The 21542-nt window shown below is 40.1% G+C and overlaps 1 protein-coding gene across 2 annotated transcripts in view; it reads right to left on the reverse strand.

The window, feature by feature from the left end:
* Positions 1–728: 728 nt before the first annotated feature.
* The window catches only part of nr3c2 (nuclear receptor subfamily 3, group C, member 2), a 71556-nt gene continuing 50742 nt past the window's right edge, over positions 729–21542 (reverse strand). Inside the window, exons 4-9 of one of the 2 annotated variants that reach the window (XM_071503211.1) lie at positions 20783–20899; positions 15791–16135; positions 14020–14164; positions 9606–9736; positions 2958–3115; positions 729–2169 (exon numbers count right to left, since the gene is read on the reverse strand). In XM_071503211.1, the coding sequence (XP_071359312.1) occupies positions 2014–2169; positions 2958–3115; positions 9606–9736; positions 14020–14164; positions 15791–16135; positions 20783–20899 (1052 nt within the window). In that variant the 3' untranslated portion in view covers positions 729–2013. The remainder of the gene's footprint in view (positions 2170–2957; positions 3116–9605; positions 9737–14019; positions 14165–15790; positions 16136–20782; positions 20900–21542) is intronic. The other variant, XM_071503212.1, reaches the window with a different exon arrangement.

A 21542-nucleotide genomic window follows, 5' to 3' on the forward strand; every position in this document is an offset into this window, starting at 1 on the left:
GCAAATCTAAATGTGGAAATAGGATATGGCTAATCCTATAACATAAATGCATAATACCCACGCTGAAAGAGCAGATCAACTATGCACATGCTTGCCAGGAAAAAAAAAACACACACACACACACACACACACACAAACTTAAGCCATACTCGCTCCATACTCCCATGTAAATACACGCTCACAGGGCACAAAAAAAAATAAAAATCACACGCCCCCACTGTTTTTCTTCCCCAGCGGCTCTATCGCTTTTCAGTAGCATCATAGTAGTGTTCCACAACCACCCAGAAACCAGTGGGGTGTGAGACAAGCTAATGGTCCAGATGACTGGGCCTAACATACCTAAAATAGTAGTACTTGGCCCAAAGAGAAAGGAAATGAACTAAATTAGGATAGGTGATTATACCAACAGTTCTTCATCAAGCATTCATCAACACGTACTTCAAAACATTGTCTGTACAACAGCTGAATAGAATGTGTTTAAGAAGTTGTTAATACCTGTACACATTTGCCTGGTTTTGATACATTAGCCATTTGCTGTAAGCACTGCAGAGTAATGCTCCATTTTGTATTATATCAACTTTACAGAGTATGTGTGTTTAAACTGTATGTCCATATAGTGTATTTTATGGACTGTTACTGTACATGTTATGTTTTGCCTGGCTTTGTAGAAATGAAGCACCTTAATGTAAAATGACTGGCTTGTCAAAAACTAAACCTTTGCAACACACTTTTATAAAATGCTTTTTATTATTTCTGGGAAGAGTAGATAAGTGTTGATTCACAAAGGGCTGGTTTTGCTTCATTGTGAGTAAAAACAGACATTCGGACAGCTGCTCTGGAGATAACACAAATGACAGCAATTACTATGGATGCACCTCAGTCAAATCCATTACCAGCGGACTCCACTGAAACAATTTCCTTAAATGCGTGATGTTTTCCATCCTGCAGCACTCCTGACCATTTTAGCACAAAGGTAAAATTGCTCATCAATATTGTCTTAATTCTACACCACAATGCCTAAAATAGTGACTTTATGACATGGGAGCTTCACGTGCAAGCTTTCTTTTACACAAGAGAGACATTTTTATTTCATAACAGATTTAGCTTTGGACTTTTGCATATTAGTTTTGATTGTTTGACTACATATTTGAATTAAAAACTCAGTATGTGAATGTTAATGATGGCTGTTATGACACCGATTGAGATTCAAACTAGGACTTGTTAGATTTAATGTAATTATTCAGCTTATGATGACGCTTGTATAGCCCTTGGAATATATTCAAATAGACCTTTCGCCTTACAGTCTATAATTTCTGTGCCTCCTCATAATGTTCTTTGCCCTGTAGTCTTGCAGTATGTTGCTACACTGCAAAGCAAAATCTAAGTATTGGCATATATATATATTTTTTTTCATAGTGCTATTATTTGTGAAAGACTGCATAAGCCACAGTTAATATTTGCAAAAACTTTTTCTCTAGATTTGTAAGGGAATCTGATTTTAGTGCATGTGGAGTGCATCTGTGCGTTCGTGTGAAGGCATGTGGACAGCATGTGTATCAATTTCCCTCTATGTGTGTGTGTGTGTGTACGCGTGCCTGTGTGCGTATGTGTGTGTGCCTGCGTGCGTAGTGAATGTATCTAGCGCATCCTAAGAAATGTATGGCTTTATCTCCATAGAAAACACTGTTATCGTCTTTGGGGCGAGGGGGGGGCAGGGGGGGCAGGGGGGATACTTCAGGATGCTTTGTCACATTTGTCACAAGTGCTTCTCAGCGTGTCACGCTGGCTCCACGACTATTCACAGCTCTGACCTGCCCATGGTGACAGCAGGGTCAAATCCTTGTCCCCTTTTTACTTCTGCCACCATGTCACTTAACTTTCTAAGACAAGGATGCTGGCGTACTGGGCGACAGGGTGCAGGCCAACTGGTCAGGCCTTACTTGCACATTTTCTATTCCTTGAACTTTTTCCTTCCAGTTCTTAATGCTGCTTCTGTCCCATCTGTTTTGTGAGTCACTTCTTGTGGAAGTAGATTGTGTGAGTGAGGCCTGACTCCACCTTTGGTATCTGGTCACTGATGATCTCCACCAACATTTCGGGGAACTCCACCTTCAGGGCCTGGGACTCACGAAAGGTGTAGAAACAGAAGTCCAACAAGTTCCCAACCAGCTGAACAACACAGACACAAAACGTAATGAGAATCATATGGTAGTTGTAGTTTTTATTGCTTATTTCAATGCTGACAAACGTTTTTTTTTTCTAATTTTCTTAGGATAATGTTATTTATATTTTTAAGTTCTACAACATCAGACAATTTAAGTACTGAGAGTCTGTTTACACTCTATTGGGGCACTGACCCCTTTTCAATTCCTATCAGATCACCACTTGGGGGCACCACTGATTTTTTTCAGGGTCATCCATTCAGCACTAACCCCATTTACTTGTCGTTAGGGTCATTGAATCCTGGCCATTTATCTCTGTGACCTCTCTCTTGCTGACTCTCACCTTTTGGGGCTTTGCTTACATTGTCATTATGCCATATTCCAGTTGACCCATGCATTAAAAAATGAACAATGATTTATCACATTTGCCACAGTGACTACTGTGTACTCTGATCCAATAAACTCCGAACTGGCATTGATCCCCTTCTGTTCCATTCACCAATACCGCCTGGTCCCTGCCTCTTCCAAAATAACCTCCCCCTCAGGGAGGGATTGGGATACAGTAATCCTTATTCCAAGCCACAGCACCATTGAACCACTAAGTAAATGCATTATCCAAATCCACTATGCTGCCATTTTACTCAAAACATTTCCAGTGATATTAGAGGCCCAAAGTGCCACCGGACACCTTGGTCTGTGTGTGAAAGCACGGCAAACCGAGATGCTGCCAAGGGAAGCCTGTGCTGTACTGTAGGCGATTGGCACATGGGAGCTAGACAGGGCAAGGCTACTTACATCATGCATGGCATCCAGTAGCTTGGTGAGCTGGAAGAAGCGCTGCCAGGTTTGGCCAGAGTTGTTGGTTGCTTTTCCCACTGATCGCCGGAGCTCCTTAATGTAATTAACCCTCATCTCCTCGAATGCTGCCTGGTTCTTCAGACCCTCTTTTGGAACTGGGAAACAGACAAATACCACTGCCATCAGGTGGACTGAATGAGAGGACAACAATACTGGTTTTATGCATAACATTCAGCATTATTAGAAATGACTGAGACTTGTTTTAGTGACGTGATTTTCAGGGATTTATGTTTATTTATTTATGTTTTATATTTATTTAACATTTTTTTGATGCATTTAGAAAAACAGATCCTCAATCCTCCTCAATTATATAAAAAATTAAACCAAAAACCAAAAAGTTAATAAATAATTGTGATGATTTACCTATGTATCTCAAGCAAGTTTTCTTATGATACTGAAATGAATAGAAACTAGGGGCCACCTGGAATGACGGAAGTAAGTCCCAAAATATATGATATGCTTTAGAAAAGGGTTGACAAATACACATTAAACATGATTTGCAGTTAATAGTCTAAGCCATGTACAACCACTAATATGTTCCTTTACTGTAGAAATGTGTAATTAGAGGTGCTCAGTGATTTACGCACCCACTCCCACACAGTTTCCTTTTTTTGTACATTTTTCCCGTGTTGACGACCTAGGCCTATTTAGCCACCCATTACGACCACTTTCACCATTTCCAGTGGTAATTAGTTTTCATGTGTAGCTACTAATTCATGAAAGGCGACTGATATACTGGAGGGCCTTTATTAAAAGTTATCTCAGCAATAATGACAGTAAAAAAGGGAACAACAGAGCTTATGTGTGTTAAAGAGCTTAATCATTTTGTCAAACAAACCTCATTCACCAAGAAGTTTTTTCAGTGACTGGAGCTGTTAAATGGTGACCGCCTTCATTCACATTATAATGATTTGGATGGTAGCTTCAATGCACTTGAATTAAAAAGGCAGTGTAATGGAAGGAATTCAGAGAGATGTGAAGAATGAGATACAGTCACTGCACCATGAGAATGCATCAAAATGTCTACAATATCTCTTTCTCTCACTCTTTCTCCTTCGCTGTGCAGGAGAACAAAGTCACAGATATGGAAGTCTGCCAACGCTCTTAAATGGCATTCAGCCACTGGCTACCAGATTAAGAATCACCTCACCTCTCAGAGAGCGCACCTCAAATCAGTTTGTGGGAACGCTTTCAGTTCGTCTTAAGCCAAGACTTAAGATGTGACAATATACACTGTGAGATCTATCTATTTGTCTATCTAATAATCTCATACTCATTATTTTATTGTCAATTGATCTGTTGATTATTATTATAACTCACAGCTCCCTAAAACTCAAGGTGACTTACTTGTTTTTTCTGACCAATAGCCTGAAATCTAAATGTTTCACATTTGTCATGTTTACTTCAAAAATTACTTAAACTGTTTATTGATTATTTAAAAAAATGTTTTGGTTGATTGACTAATCAATTAATCAGCTAATCATCGCATCTCTAATGTGGAACGTCACAAGAATGAGTGTGAAGAACACAGTATCTCATTCTGCAGTTTGGGCCAGCTCTGAAAAATAGATAGTCACTCATGTTTCATCAGAGAGGCCAAAGAAGCTCCCGATCACATGCTTTAAAGAACTAATGGTGTCCTCTGCATTCACGGCAGAGCTAAACATATTGAGAAGAGGCGATGGCATTTACGTCTTGTAAATTTTTATAGTGTTTTTAAAACCTTACAAAAATACTCCTTACAGCAGAATGTGAAATTCTGAGCCCTAATGATTTAAAGGACTTCCCTTTAAAATTTTAATTGTGTACTTTCTTCAGTGCTTTTGAATAGCCATAATGCCTCAGATAAACCTTAACCACTTGTAGCAACACTAGCAAAAAACAGCAACTGACAGGACCTGTTTGAGTTCTGCAGAGTGAATAGTCACAGGCCAAATCCAACTTCTTGTCAGTTAGGATTGCATCGTTTTGAGAACAGAGCACTATAGGTCAATAACGCTGAGAATGTGTTTGTGTGTTTGTCTTTCTCCCTCTCATTATCTTGTTCTGTCTGTAATTGTCTTCATCATAGTTTGATGCACAAACACCTTCAGGCAGGACATATATGAAGCTGAGGGAAACAGATATGAAAACAGATTGGAACCTGGTGCAGAGGGCATGAGTTCTTTGCTTTATTTCATGGCTGACATGATGAGAATGTGCTAAAACCCAGGCCCCCGTTTGGACCTTTTGTTTTTCTCCCACTGACCCACATACACCCTGATTAGAAACTGACCTGGCATTTAGGGGCGTTACCATGACTGGCCCCAAAATAGGGCATTTATACATAATTGGTGTCAAACAGATTTTTGCTGCAGGTATAGAGCCTTTTCAACTAGGCCATATTTTTTATGTGGAGTGCAGCTGCATTATTATGTGTACCACAAGGCCGCGAAAGCTCTTTCACTAATGCATACAAAATAAAGAGGCAAACATAACTCATGCTCTAGGAGATGCCATTACCATATGTGTTGTTTAAGGACATGCAGCTTCCTGCTCTGGGTTGCTGGTGCATACCTGACAGACAGGGTGGTTCTCAGTTTTCATTTGACACCTGATACTATTCATTAGGGAATGAATAAATCTTTAGGGTGTTGTCAAACAGGAAATTTTAAACATGACCCAGAAAGACAAAAGACTGGTTAGAGCGACAATTATGATAGTGCTTTAAATAGTGTAAAGCAATGATCAGACTTTTAAGTAATTAACTATAAAAGGTGTCACGCGATATCCACCCATCATTTTGATAAACACACTGAACCATGTGGAATGAGGCTCGGCAGAAACAGAACAAATGAACGAGATGATATAGCAGTGGTATCTACTTCTGTGTAGAGGTGAGGAGTGCAACTGGTTTGAGCAGGCCACTGCTCCTGCGCCAAATCCAAACAGGGTCATGAGACGCCGCAGGCTCAGTGAAACCTTAGCCAAGGTCAGAGAGGAATAACAGCCCTTCTCTCTTTTCTCTTGATCCCTCCTTCTTTTTCCCTCTTTCACTTGTTCACCCTCTCTCAATTTAACACACACACACACACACACACACACACACACACACAGAAACACAATTTTTCAAACCAGCCCAAAGGCACACACACACACTCAGTGACTCTGTAGTACTTGCTCAGCTGACAAGTTCTGACAACTCCTCTGTAAACATTTCTGCCGCTACTCCTTCCATGAGGCCCTAACATTATCTCTGAAAGACTGTAACTAAGCGAGCTTCCTGCAGCGCCTCAGAGACGGGCTGCTTGTTTTTGAAATTATTCACAAGTGCTTTTGCTGAAATGTTTGCTGAGCCTCCATATAGCACAGTCGCTCCATCATGCAGACTTTCAGAATGGGCAGGTACGGGAATTTCTCTTCTGCACATTAGAAATGAAGCACTGGATGATTATTTTCTTCTCCTTCCATCATATTTTACTGCCATATTTTGACTAAATCCAATAACCAGCGCAGATTGAAGCACCTTAAGTGCCCCCATTTCGATTCTGTATACCTGCTTCTTTTATCCACAACCTCTCCTTTAAAATTCCAGCTCAGGTTCGAAGGAAGTGGAAAAAAATAGCAGGTCTTGGAGCATTGCCTGGTGCCTGACTGGCCTTTATTAAGTACAGCAGGGCTCTCTGGAAAACCTCCAGAGGAGGAGAGGGAGGCCACAGCAACAGAAGGACCGACTCCGCCACCCCTCCAACCCACCCCCTTCGTCTTCTCTTTCTTTCTCCCTACAGCTATGCACCTGTCTCTTCCTCACCAACGCTAGCTCTCACTGTCAACATTTGTCTGATTTCACTCTTTAAATCTCTCTTTTCCCCATTGGTTTCCCCTCATCTCTCTCTTCCTCATCTGTCCCAACATCCAATAGCTGAAGTCCAGCCGGAGCTCCCCTGCTTCCAGATGACTCAACAACACTGATTTCATATCAGGGAAATGCTCCTCTTCCACATGTCACTGTACTATAAAGCCAAAACCAGCCTTATACTGTTGGTCTGTTGAATGTATTAGTGTCTACTGTTAGATGAATTTACCTCCCTATGTATGTACTACTGTAAGTACAGCACAAGAAGCACATTGTTTCTTGGATGAGGGGCTCACTAAAAGCCTATGAAGTGATGCTAACAAATATTATGTATGTTGTTTTACATCTACAAACTTTGGAATTATTTGTAAACCTGTAATATAAATGAAATGTGATATTTGTAGAAAAGATTTATGTTTGTTAAAAAAAAGAGAAAAAACTGAATAAAGTCTGTGAACAAATGATGTTGTGAGGTTACACAAAGATACTGAAACTGATACTGATACTTTTGTGAACATCTGTGTTCAGGTACTAAGCAGAAAACTGCATTTAAAACTCAAAGTTCCCACACTGTGAGTGATGCTGAGGTTACAAGCAGAATTTTGACAATGTTTTTACACCTGTTTTACGTAGATGGTTCTGTTAATGTCATCTCTGCTGCAGGTCCTGAAAAGTGCAGTAGATTTTCAAGATTGGATGACGGCATCGGCTAATCCGCGACAATTATTTGTGAAAATCACTTCACAGTCTCAAATTCTTTTTAACCCCTGGTCTTGAGACCATACAAAGCAGCACTCTTCTTCTATGGTTGTACTCATTATAATTCTTTTTGAATGATGACATTAATTAAATGTGTAAATATAAATGTAAAATGGCAAAACTTGTAATGGTAGGATGAAGAAAAGTTTTCCATGGTTGCCCATCTGAGTCCAGCATTCATGCACCACTTTCTGAGGCCTCAGTAATGGAAAAATAAATACTCTGCCAATGAATATTTCCACTGATTGGCACTGGTGCTGAAGTTCAAAGAGTCTGAAGTCTGGCCAGCATGCAGACTCTTCAAATACCTCACTGCAACTCGCACTCATCCCCCTTATCCACACCTCTCTGTCTCTCTCTCTAACTTTTGCACATCTATTAACACAGACACACACAAGGCCCCATGCAGACATGTGCATAAATACAAGACTGCTGCAGGTCTCATGTGTCCTAGTGTACCTTTAAGTGTCATGGTTATCTTTTTAACTGCTAATAGTGTGGGTGTGGACGGTGAAATTATGACACAGCTGCAATCATGGAATCTTTAACTGTTACTATTGAACTGACAACAGCAGCTCACAGTGTGTTGAGGTGGTGGAAAAACCACTGCTTTCAGTTTCCAGCTGAGCAACTTGGTTCAACACATCCTCTCTGTGAGGCAGCAGCGCCTGTGGGCGAAGTTTGGATGAGAGTGGCAACACTGTGAGACCTTCAGTAGTGAGTGATAGAACTACTCTGTTTGCCTGTGGGCAATTAAAAAATAAAATTAAAAAACTGATTCGCCTTCACTCAAAAAAAAAAAAGACACAGCCCCCCTTCCCATTTTCATTTAATGTATGTTGCCTCACAAACAGGTGCATGCAACATCAAGTCTATTTTCACAGCTGTTATGCATATTAATGCATTACTGAGAATGAGCTTTAAGTGTGATCTAACATGCCAGGTAGGTGAGTACGAGTGTTGCCAACACTGTCTCAAAGGTGTGTGGTGGATGGAACACAATACAGGACACCTTATCAATGCATTTCCTATGCACAGGCTGTCTTTTGGTGAAGAGAGGTGGGAGATTGTTGAGTGGCTCAGGCCACAGTATGACTGTTGATATCATTATACAAGTGCTGATTTGGGAACACACAAGGCATTGTACCTTCGCCTGTATGTTGCGTAAGACAAATACACACACACCTCTCCTGTCCACAATAAACCGCTGGTTATCAGTGAACTAAAAACATCCAACGCTGTTGATTCTGATGTCTCTTGCATGGAACTGTACCATTATAATGGTTGACCCAATGCACAGGTCTGAATACTTATACTTATGTCAGAGCATAACAGCTGACTATCCATTAGTTCTCACAAGGGGTTGGTACCTCCTTTTTAGAAAAAGCTTCCTGTTGTAGAGACAGAATGGCCCAGAAATATTTTAAGGAACAATCTGGTGGAATGACATTAACAACCTCACTATGACAGCTGATTAAATGAAAAAATCATCAGTTCCACCTGATTTTGAATGCGCGTAATGGAAAAGGAGCATTCACTCATCAAGCTTTGGCAGTTACTTAAAGCAGTGATATCTGATGGTCAGCTTTAACTGGGTCACTACAGGTCCCTTGTTGAGTCACTCACATGAAATGTGGCAGCTGTTGTTTGGTGAGAGATGGACCAAAGTGGTGCTGAATGGCAGCCTCTGTTAGTAGTGTCTAGTCTATTTGCCTTATAGATAGAGAATACACAGCATTCATATTAATGTTTGTGATTTAGTCAGTTGAAATAGGAAATTTCAATTAATTTTTGTTTGAAATTGATGTTGACCACATAATGTTTTTTAATGAATGGCTTTCAAATGACATTTAATTTTACAATTAGTAAATTTTGCTTGCAGGTAGGTTTATGAACAAGGTGCAAGTACATCTGTGCAAGAAATTCCGTGTGAGCAGGTGGGGATGAAATGAATAAATTAGATCCTGTGCAGGCTGTAGCTCACTGCCTACCTGTGCTGAGAAGCAGAAGGACCTTCATGGAGAGGAACTCGTCGTAGGTTAGCTGCAAACGTACAAACTCCTGGCTCACCTGCCTCATGCCCACACACAGGTCGTACATCGCTGACTGCTGCATGCGGTCCCTGAAGAAAGAGGAGGGAAAGATGAGGGAGGGGAACATGACAACAAAAACATTTTAAGCTTCACAAAAAGTAGTGTTTCTTTCAGATCTCTTGTATTAGATTGTAGCAGTATTAGTTATAATATTCAGTTACAGCCTCGGTACTCTCTCAATTATGAAATACGTTTTTTATTGTCAAAAGTAACTCACTCATTGGCTTCCTCACGCCATTCCTATCATACTACTTCAGCCCAGTGAAAGAATATTTCCACACAGTGCAGAGGAGGATCCTACTAGTCTGGGCTAAGAGCAGAATACCAAATCCCCCCAGATTGCAGAGTGCTGTGTACAGTATCACAGCACAGATGCACCACTTCTCTAAGACTGTGGCAGACTAAAGACCCCCTTTCTAACTCTAGTCACCACAGGCACCCTTTAACGAAGGATATATACTTTCTAACATACTTATGTTGACATAAATGAAATGAAATGGCACATAATGAACATGTGTTAATGATATTGAGATCCACATGTTTATTAAACAGGGTAATAATGTGAATCAATGTGTTGAAAATACACCATTAAGTCCACATGCCAGTCGCGTATGCCCGTCATGCCTACCACTTTCTCACTCCCCTTGTTTTTCACACACATTTTATCAGCAAAAATAATCTTGGTTATGTCACAGAGTTCACAAAAACAGGAAAGAAACATTAGAGGGGATATATAGTATGAACCAATCAGGAATGTGCTCTGCAGATGCCACAGATTCAAGGGAATCTCTGGCTTTATATGCCACTTCTCTCTGCTATAAATCACCATCCCATTGAGACTAGCATAATTAAATGCAAGTGGTGTGGCTTGACTTGAAAGAGGTCAGAGTTTTACCCACAAAACAGTGAAACGGCATCATTACATAGGCAGTGGGGCTGGAGACTTCACTCTGATAACAACTAGACTAAACATTTTGTAGAGGTTGCCAGAAGCTGCCGGTTCGAAACGATTGCATAATGTTCCCACTAAAGCATAAGACAGCATAATGCTTTACAGTATTTACTGTACAGCTGTGTCTGTGGGGCCGACTGAATAACTGATAAACAGTGACAACGCCTGAGCAGACCGGTTTCCCTGCTGAGCTGCACTCTGTATGTGTGCAGTTTCGCAAAGTGCAGCATAACATCATTTAATACCTACAACTTTGGGCTGGAGTTTCTAAAGTCTCAACACGTTCTCTCTCTCTCTCTCTCTCTCTCTCTCTCTCTCTCTCTCTCTCTCTCTCCTTCTCTCTCCTTCTCTCACACTCTCTTCCTGAAATCAATTTTGCTGAATCACTGCCCAAAATGAGCTGCTGGTTTGGGGAGGAAAGAAAAAAAAAAAAAAAAAAACTGGCAGCAGTCTCTCTCCTTTCCTCCTTCCCCCTCTCTCCTTCTCATCTCTCTATATCTCTGTCTCGCTCTCACTCTGAGTTTCTCTCTGTCTTTCTCTCTCAGTCTTGAAGTCTCTGTCTTTCTCTGTTTCTATGGTAAAAGATTCAGGAAGGAGCAAAGAACCGAGGAAAGGAAAGTTCAGATTCATCCCTGGCTGTAGGAAGCTGACAAAATTGATTTGGTCAGAAAAGTATGTCCAAACAAAGCACTTAAAGTCTAACTGAAATCACAATCGGCCTTTCCTTTTCACAGTCAAATACCAGGTCAAAATATTTCTAAAATTTATTGTTAATCTTTTTTTTAATAGCGAAACAGGAATCTGTGAATATCTTCATAGAGACATCAGAAATGCTCCTTTAGCCTCAAGCCCTTGAGTGGGTGGGCCAGTGTGTGTTTTTGATTGATAGCTGAGCTGACAGGGGAGCGGTGACACAATGTAAATCATCTTGCACCGGTAACTGCAGTTACAAGCCAAGGACAAACACTGTTACTTACAAATAAAGTCCACAGACCACATAGCATCTGATTGACACTGACATTTTCTGGTCAAATTTAAGCTGGTTAAGGTGGCACAGTTGAGCAGCTAATTAGCGATCTCCTCTGCAAACTCACTTTATAAGTGTATTTTTCACAGGTGTTTGTTGTCCGTGGCACCGTCAGCCAGTGACAGAGCAGTCACATAATGCTGTCTGTCACTGTAACTGTCTTAGCTTTAAAATATAGATTCAAATGAAATATTGGGTACATGAAAGGTTAGCTCTCTGTGCAGACAGAAAACCAACAGCATAGTGACTAGTGTAGGCAGAGACAGGGGGTGCTGCTGCCTTGAAACCAAAAAATATAAAGTTTTATATAGAAAGATTTTTCAGTGCTGTCTCTGTGGACAGTGGATCTTACTGCCATTGTTATAGGTGCATTGCTTATATGTGTTGCATCACATTTTCCACCTTTACACACAGTAGATACATTCTGGCTGTCCAACAGGTACATTAATTGAATCACAAGTGAGTGCCCAGAACTTCTGGGGAAATAGCTTTGTTTATCTGTTGCAAACACTTAGCACACATAAAAGACTAAATGACAGCTTATGCGGGCTTACTTTGTCTTTAACGTAAAATGCACATTTGTCCTTGCAGTATTTACTCTACACCAGTGACAGATTTCACTCTAATAGCTGAGTGAGTGGACAGTCTGCTCAATAAATACCTTAATGTCCTGGGTCAATAAGCACTAAGTAGCTACGGACACAAGTGTCCACTGTCCACTCCCCTAAAGACTCAGCAGAGACATGGACTGATTTTGTCCCCATTTCTGACTGAATTATCAATTACCTATACAACATGTGGACTAGCGTTCGTTAACATCAAAGAACACACAGCACATCTTGGCCCAAAAAGAAAACACTGCAGGGATGTAAGTGACATCCAGGCAACCCTCACAGCATGCGACCAACATCCAGGCCACCCTTAACAACAGCCGGTCTACATCTCCTCTGCTCTGTCAAGCTGAGTACTAGGCCCATCCGTCAATGGGACAGGCCTGGTGTACAGAAACCACATCATATACAGCATACTGCAGAATACTGTACAGTTAGAATGATCTCATATTCATTTATTCTATGAATGCATGTGCAATTCCAGTATTTTTCTCCGTGTTATGAACTTATTCTGAACTGGACTTGCCAAATGACACAAACCATTAAGTCTCGATCACAAAATTAGGTTTTCTCCAAAAACTGTTAGTCATCTTCCAGAAAGAAACACATAATTCTTAATAAACTGTGATCCACTTGGCACTAAATAGATTAGAGGATCAGAGGATCACTGGTGTGGCAAACTAATGCTTTTTCCCTCTGTACAAAGCTCACAGTGCTAAAACACACACAGACACAGAAGCTGTAGCTGTGTTGCACAATGGCATTTGTGCTGTTGTTTATTTATTTATTTATATTTGGGACAAACTGACCCACTGACATTGACTTACACAAGCTATTAGTTGGAGCTTTTAAACCTGCCCCTGCATGAACCCGCTCCACTACAGCAGGCTGCCTACAGAGGCTGCTATTCTCCACTTTGATTAATTCTATAACATTCAATTCATCACCGGCCATGCACTGCAGCCCCAAAGAGAACATGCCCACATACACTTCCTCTCCACTTGCTCTCCTGTTCAAACCTATTAACACAGATTAAGTGGGACGTTGACTGCCCCTGCTAGGCTTCTGATCGCCTGTGCCCCACGCAATTAATGAAGCAAGAAAAAGTATAAAAGTATTTTCTTGTGAACTGCCAGAAATCCTGTGCAAGATTATGACCTTGTTTTAAGTACACATGCAACATAGTTACGACAAAAAACTCAGTTTGGCTCTTTCAGTAGTTTTCAGGCATGTTAATGGAGAGCTTAAAATAGTACAGTAGGAAAATCCACTCCTTACTCTCCAAAGTCCACTCGCAAAAGTGATGTTTATGCATAAATATGTATCTGATGCGCAGCTGAAAATAGCAGAAGCTACTTAAGATTTATTGTCAAAGCTTTACTGCAAACTATTTACTGTATCTACTAATCATGTCAAACAAACAGATTATTTGTTCTAACCTTTGTAATAGACATGTTTGTGTGAGACAACGGCATATGTATTTTATAAGTACCTAAGTGCCTTCAAAGAGATGCATCTGGTGAAATTTTGTTGTTTTGAACTATAAGAACAGGTGAGACGGTCTTGAGGTGATCTCCTGTCTTTGTAACATTTTGAAGATTAAATTGTATAAATAAAGTAAGTTAAAAAAATATTGAATATCTGGGCCTTCGCTAAGTGTCAGGACCAGTACACTTTAATATCATCAGACCTATGTGTGCAGATATGGAAGTGTATGCCTACTCGTTAAAGATGAGGTCAGGGGCAAAGTAGAGCATCTGTCCATTGGTGTGTTTGTAGGAGCGCCAGCTGAGGCAAAAGGAGGACAGGCACATCCATGAGTACTGGATCAGGGTGATTTGGTCCTCAATGGGCAGGCCCCGGAAACCTAACAAACACACACAAAAACACAAAAAAAAACACACGCGCACACACACACACACACACACACAGATGAAGCAGATGAGAAGAAAGTATTGTGTTTACATGTAGCTGACAATACTCAATTAGCGTATTTGAACTTAAGCACCAACTTAGGAGGCATTTATTTAGCTGGGCATGTGCATGCGTGCACATTGCATCCTGTGTATCTTTGTTACAGTGTAGTTCTTGTGCCAATATTTGTTTAGACATGGTCACCACTGAGAAATATTCACCCATTCTTCTTTTATGCAAATCCCACAAGGCCTCCAGTTATTGGCATGTTGTCTATGGAGCACCAGAAATAGATTTGAATAGGAAACTTGCCAAACTCTCAATCAAACTCTGGCAAGAAACTCCTCATGCAAAACACAGGCCAAGTGAGGACACACAAGTGACTTATCAAGGCTTAGGGACTATTTCAGTCTAGATGCATGTCAATCTGCCAAAGATGTATATATATTTGTAGAAAAGGTATGTGAAATAATACCTGTTTTAACACTTTATGGCCAGTTGACAAACTTTATGTTCTCTTTAAACTATGAGAGTTGATGTTTATGTTTTTGTTTCTCAGCCCACTTTGATGGTAACTAGGCATCAGAAATAATAACATAGCTTTCATTAACATAAGACGAGCCACAGACTTTCCTTGAACATCTTGTTGGTATTGACAATATTGGTCAATATTGCCCTGTGTGTTGGCCCTGCCATCCAGATGTAAGCTGAATGCAGGCGGTGGCATATCTGAAAGTCGAAGGTACTCATTTTGACCCTTCTGTCTGGCTCCCCTTCTATTTATACGTCCGGATATGGCAAGCAGACACCGTGGAGGTATCAAATATTTGCAATACAGCAAATTAAACAGCCTCAAAGAGCTACCTGTGAGGAATCTTTCAATATGTCTCCCACTGACTGGCATTTTAGGGGAAGTTGTTTACCCCTTTTCAAACATTTGTTTTCCTCCTGTGCTGTGGCTTATAGGTTAAATTAATGAGACAGACATTAGATCTTCTGTTCAACATGATGTAAATGAGTTCTGTTTGAAAATCTTAATCTTGATTCTATTTAATGGTAAAATAGGATTCATTACTAATCTTGTTGAAGCTTTGCAGAATTATTTCCTGACCTAGTATTTGATATTAAAATTTGTGTGCCGGGTGTGCTCACAAAACCAGCATTCTCAAAATGGAGAGATCAAAAGTGAAGATGGCTTGTTATCGTTATTAAAACCAGTCAATAACTACAGTATGGACAGCCCCCTTATATTATCACTTACCATTTTCTTTGGCTCATTCTCAATGACTTAAATACTGCACCGGAAACATACAATTTACTAGATTTACAAGCTGCTTTAATCTAATTCACTTACTGCAGCCTTTTTATTGACTTTTAAAAGCAACAGAAAATAATAATTGAACTGGTAGCACAAAATATTAAAATACTCTCCAAGACTGTCTCCATTTTATTAAAATCTTAAAAAAAAAACATATACACATATATTTGAGGGCGCTGATTCAACTCCTTTCTAAATCTGTTTTAAACATACTCATAAAGAGCATTTAGGCCTCAGCCCATCGCTCTAGTGGTCACTAACCTGGAAGTACTTTGGCCCACTTCACCATGCGTACCATCTGCTTTCCGGCCAGGCGGTTGAGACTGGACAGCAGGTGGTCAGTGGTGTCAGGCTGCGTGGTGTCATAGCCAGAGTACACCTCTTCAGGCTCAATCAGCTCCAACACACTGCAGATGGAGGGCGGCAGAAAAGGTGTGACCACCCCAGGCCCGTGGGGCACCAGGGCATTAGCAGCGCTGGCATTCAGCTCCTTCTCTGAGGACAGGTAACCGCCTCCAACACCACCTGTGGCAGTTTGGCCGTCCTTAGAGCCCTGCAGGTCCTCGCTGACTCCCTTCAGCTTTCCTAACTTTTTGGACTTTCGTGCTGTGGGGAACATAACGGACCTTATTAACACATTCTTGATGGTGAGATATCTTGCGTTCATAGTCTATAGTTTATAATTGCATTGTGACAGATACTCAAGGGGTATAATTCAAAAAACCCAAATATGGATATACATTATAATAAGCAGTATCTGGCTGCAAAATTCACGTCTCCTGTACGTGTTAACAATGTCGACTACTATTGCCTACTGTTTTACAATGTTTAATTTTAAACCAGGTGTGACCAGTCTAATTTCTTACTTCGCACCTCAGTGTTAAAGTTGTGCTGATCAAATTTCTTTGATCAGACTTTTGAGGAAATCTGCTTTCTCTGTATCTAAAGGAAGAGAAACTGTAAAGTGTCCATCTTGAATGAAGTCCAGTCAAACCAGGAACAGATAATAGTCCATTAATCATGCTTAATTTCCTGTGTATTATTTAGCCATACACATATTGAAATCTTTAAGGGGTGATACACAAGCAAATGAATACACACACTCAGTTGGCAGTTTATTAGGTGCACCTAGCTAAACCTAATGGAGTCTACTATGAATACTATGTTGTTTTAACTGTATGATTTTGGAGGGTGTAGTTTGTGGTCATTTTAGTTGAACAGTAGTACATTAGGAAGTTTCTTTTATTTCTGTTATTTAACCCTCATTGATATAAATGGGGTGGATAAAGTAATAGAAGCTCTTGTCCATAAAGCATTATACATTTTAACAGCACCACAAACTGCAGCCTTCAATACCTCTTTAAAAGTGTTTCATTAAAAATAATAATAAACTGCCAGTGGAGTGTACATGTTAACAAACATTCATACAATTCACAAAGTTCATGGAGACCTCAGTAATAAAGTGTTTTTTTAAAGCTAAACACCGTCCAGTATCATGTTCTGCCAGTGCTGCTGCTGCACGACTTCATAAAAAAAAAAACCAAAGAGCAAAACTGCTGCATTGCTGCTACCGATGTAACATTTCATTAACAAGCTGGCCTGCTCATACCACTTTGGAGAGCTTGTTGAAAATGTTTTTGCTCATGTTTGCCGCTGTTGCTCCCAGTATTCCTCAAGTCCACCCGTCAGAAGTGTGTCTTTAACCACTGTTTCTCTACTAACCGTACTTCAAGTGTTTTCTTGTCCCTCTTTCCAGATTTTGGGATGGCGACGTCTGTTCCAAAGGATTTTTTCCTCACTAAAATCATTGCTTAGCCTCACCTAAGTAAGTCACTGTTACTGCCTAACGCTGCTGTTGCTAGCTTAAGTGCTAAAACAAAGTCTAATATTACTGTTGCTGACTGAGGTCTCTTAGTTGTGTTTCAGCTTTCTTTTCAACTTTTGCACACACTTAATTCAGTCATTAGTTTCACAGCTCGCCGGTCATGGCCAAGTTTCTCTTTGAGGCTGCTGTTATTTATTGGTGACTCATGCAGCTAGCTAGTAGCTAAATGAGCTATATTGTTCCTCTGGTTTTTGTTTGAAATAATGATCTATTGATTTAAAGAGCGGTAATACCGATGTTTTTGTACTTGGCTATACACTAAGTAGGTTTAACCACGTTACTCAGGTGTGTAGTAGATGGAATATAAACATGACTTGCACAGCAAATTTCTTGAAAAAATCTTCACTTAATATTGGCTTAAAGCTAACATGGGGTTGGGAGTCAAACTCATACTTCTTCCACATAATCCATATTTGACTTGAAATACAAAAATGTTTCTGCTCTTTAGAATTGGGTATGACAGCTTTCTTTACCTGTCCTCATATCATTATTAGATATAAAGAGTTGAGCTCCCATTCAATGGTTTACACTGCTGCTATTCAAGTATACAGACACACTCATTGGCAATCTTAAGCTTTTATCTGTAACTGAAGGTCATCGGCTGCTTTTCAATGCTATATAACATTTCACTAGACAAAGATGTGTTTACTCCAAATCATGTTTTTATGGTTTTAATCGGTTCGTTATTACCTGCTGATAAGCTGGTATGGCTACATGATTGACAGGTGCTATATGGTGACTAGGTGCTGAGTCTAGATTGATCTTTTTTATGTTCAGTAGATTCTAAGTGCAATGTCAGGGGGAAGCGTGCTGTATGTTGGCTTACAATATCGATATATTGTAACCGGGGGGTTACAATATATGGATAACACCAACTCTGTAAAGTGTAGATAGACTGAATTCACATAATACATTAATTTAATGTGAAAGAGACACACAAGGCAGCCTTTTTAAGCTGACTTTGTTGTGCCCATTCCTCCGCTCTGGTATATTGCTGCTAACAATCTTCATTAACCTCTCAGCTATATTGCTCCAAACAGCACTTCAACACTGCTGGTGCTCATACAGCATTTCAGTAGACCCACCTTCACCCCAGTATGCATCATATAGGCTTTTGTTCCCCTTTGAGGGAGCATGTAGCTGCCAGTCCCCAGTCTTCTCTGTGCATTAACACTGTGTGTGTATGCAGAGGGTGATGATGTCATAGCAGAAAAATGTACTTTATCAATACCATGTTCGCTCAATAATACATCCAGTCAATATTATAACGATGTCTTGTTGTCTGAAATATATGAAATCGGCCTTAAAAAGAAAGCATTCACAGTGCAGCCAATGTGTCTTCAAGTGCTTTACTGCAATTGATTTTTCCCAATCAGTGCCCATTTATTTGTTTTATATTGTGGTATCAGTGGTTTGGATTGGTTCCAGGATAGAGTTTTTCCCCACGTGTTAGATGTAGCATTTAGGGTGCAGGCAGTGTACCAAATGCAAAAAGAATATCCTCACTTCAAATTTTAAAGGCCCTTATTCTGAGCAGTTAATTTTTAGAGTCCATACTCTTAAGCCCCTTTTCCACTTTCCACACAAAAAAACCCACTAAGATCCATTGACATCTGGCTTTTGTCTGCAATGGAAAAGGGTACAATAAGTATTCACACCTGGGTCAAATGACTATGCAGTAGCCCTGGGTATTTATTGGCTCCAAAACCCAGGTGAACACACTCATTTTCGCCCCTTTTCCTGTTGCATCTTTCAGAGCACAGATACTGTCGACAGACAGTTCACCTGCCCAGCATGGTGATGTTACATCAGAAACACTGCAGCTACACTGCAGGGATGAAACTGTGAGCTGCAGCCCTGAAAGAAGTTTTAAAAACAAAATCGCCAATCGAAGCATCTCACATGGAGGCTCCAACACTTTTACAGGAGCACCAACGCGGAGACGCGGTTAGCAGCTCACGCTCTCCACTGCATCTGTGTGTGTGCTCTGTGAGTGCATGTGATGACATGGCTCCTTGCAGTTGTGTGTGTCCTCAGTCCAAACAGGAAGACAAATTCAACAGGCAGTGGAAAAAGAGTCAATTGGTTTTTATAAGCAGGTTTACCCACATTTAAAAAACCCACTTATATTGCTGTCTGCTAATTTTGGTGTAAAAAGGGTATAAGTGTAATTTATCTGATTGTTGACAATAACCAAACTGAGCAGTCCTCTGATGTTTGTGTCTTTGTTGTATTGCCTAATTAGAAGAATATTTTTATAAAATATTTTATTGTTTTTTTTCTCTGAGCATAATAAGCATTTAATTGATTCACCTGTTATTACAGCCTTATTTCTGCAGCAATTTACTAAACCATTGCAAGGTTCATGAAAAGCTCCAGCCATAGAAAATTTGAGTTAAGTTGGAAGCCATGGCTGTTTTGGGCCTGAAAAGCTCATTTACATCTTTCATGTGATCTTGGGCTATAAATAAACTTGATTTGACATAACAACAGAGAGTTCTAGTGCACCTCCAAGTGACAAAGTTTTTATAAATCAGTACAGTGTTTTAGATAAAGTCACAGAATCTGCACCAACATACTAAAAAAATATCCCTAAGCTTCTACACTATTCAATATTCACTCACCTCATTGCATATCTGAATCAATAAAATAATTCTAATGTTTAATTACAGAAAAAGGATGCAAGTTTTGTAGGATGATGACCTTGCTATATCAGTGGTGCTATATTGTGAAATCTGATTGAACGGCTTTCCATAGGCATTCATTAATTACTCTTCCAACCCCAATAATGTATATAGAATTTCAATGTTGATTCATTTAGAGGACCGCTAAAATTCACAAACAGAATCAGTTCATAAATTTACATTCCTCTGAGAAAATAACATTGAAAACATTTGTCATTTCAATCTGTCTAATGGACTGAAAATCTATCAAATATGCTTTCCGCCCTGCATATACCACTGTGCCCCTGAATTGGAGTAAGCCAGTGGCAATAAATGAATGTATTTAAAAAAAAACAAACAAACAAAAAAAAAAACCACACATACTTCCCCTCTGACTCCACTACTCTCTACTATAGTGCTGTCTTTCCACATAATACAATACTGTACTATGTCTGCAGGCTTTGTCAGCTGGCAACGTATAGAGTAGTGTAGATCTACACCTACTGAATGCATAATGTATGTATAAATATTTTGCACACACATACACACAACATCCTATGACTAGGCGTCCCCAGGCCTCATATGACCACAGCCAGACCTACTTTTTCATATCTATCATTTCTTATAAGCGGAGCGAGGCTGACTCAAATGTCACATCTGAGACACGTGACAGGGCAAATCTGTAATGAGGGTGTGACTCCTCACCTCCAAGGTTCATCCCAGCCTGGAGACACTTCCGTACGCGACATGCTGGACAGTTTTTCCTTCGGATCTTGTCAATGATACAGTCATTTCTCCCGGCACATAGGTAGTTGTGCTGACCTAAAGAAAGACAAGAAACAATGTCAGTTCGGTGGTGAACTCTACATGCAGCTTGGCAAAGAACAGAAGTGAGGTTTTCATAGTGGTGTCTAGTGATTTTAAGAAATAAGAAGGGAGAAGAGCGTGATTGAGGCCGTTTACTTATGCAATAAAAATAATAGCTTTGAACATATTGCAGAAAGTATACAGTTTGCTTGATTACATTACGTTGAAGGGCAGTAAATATTTGATTCTGCTGTTGAATCTCTTGTAATGTAGGTCAACACAGAAACCCGTGAAATGTCTGGCAATATCAGAGATCTACATTTCATGATTATCACTGTGAAAATTATTGAAATTGTGATTATTCCGCTCTCACATTCTACAACGCATGACTAATGGTGTATTATACAGTATATGGCATGAGGGTATTAGAATTCGGTGGAACCAGGACACTGGCTGCAGCTAGACTATTCCTGACAGTGATGTTAACATGGCGAGAATCCCTCCTGCCTCCTGCCTAGCCCTTAGCTAAACCCAATGATCTCCCATTTCAGAGCGCTTCCTTCCGCTCCACTAGCTCTTCACTGTACAGCTCCTCTCCTCCTCCACTCTTCTCCTTCTCTACGCCTGCATCTCCATCCCTCCTTTTTCCCTTTTTCCA

This window comes from Trachinotus anak, unplaced genomic scaffold, assembly GCF_046630095.1.
Source record: "Trachinotus anak isolate AG129_WGS33_773 ecotype Australia unplaced genomic scaffold, CSIRO_AGI_Tana_v1 ptg000019l, whole genome shotgun sequence".
Classification (NCBI taxonomy): Eukaryota; Metazoa; Chordata; class Actinopteri; order Carangiformes; family Carangidae; genus Trachinotus; species Trachinotus anak.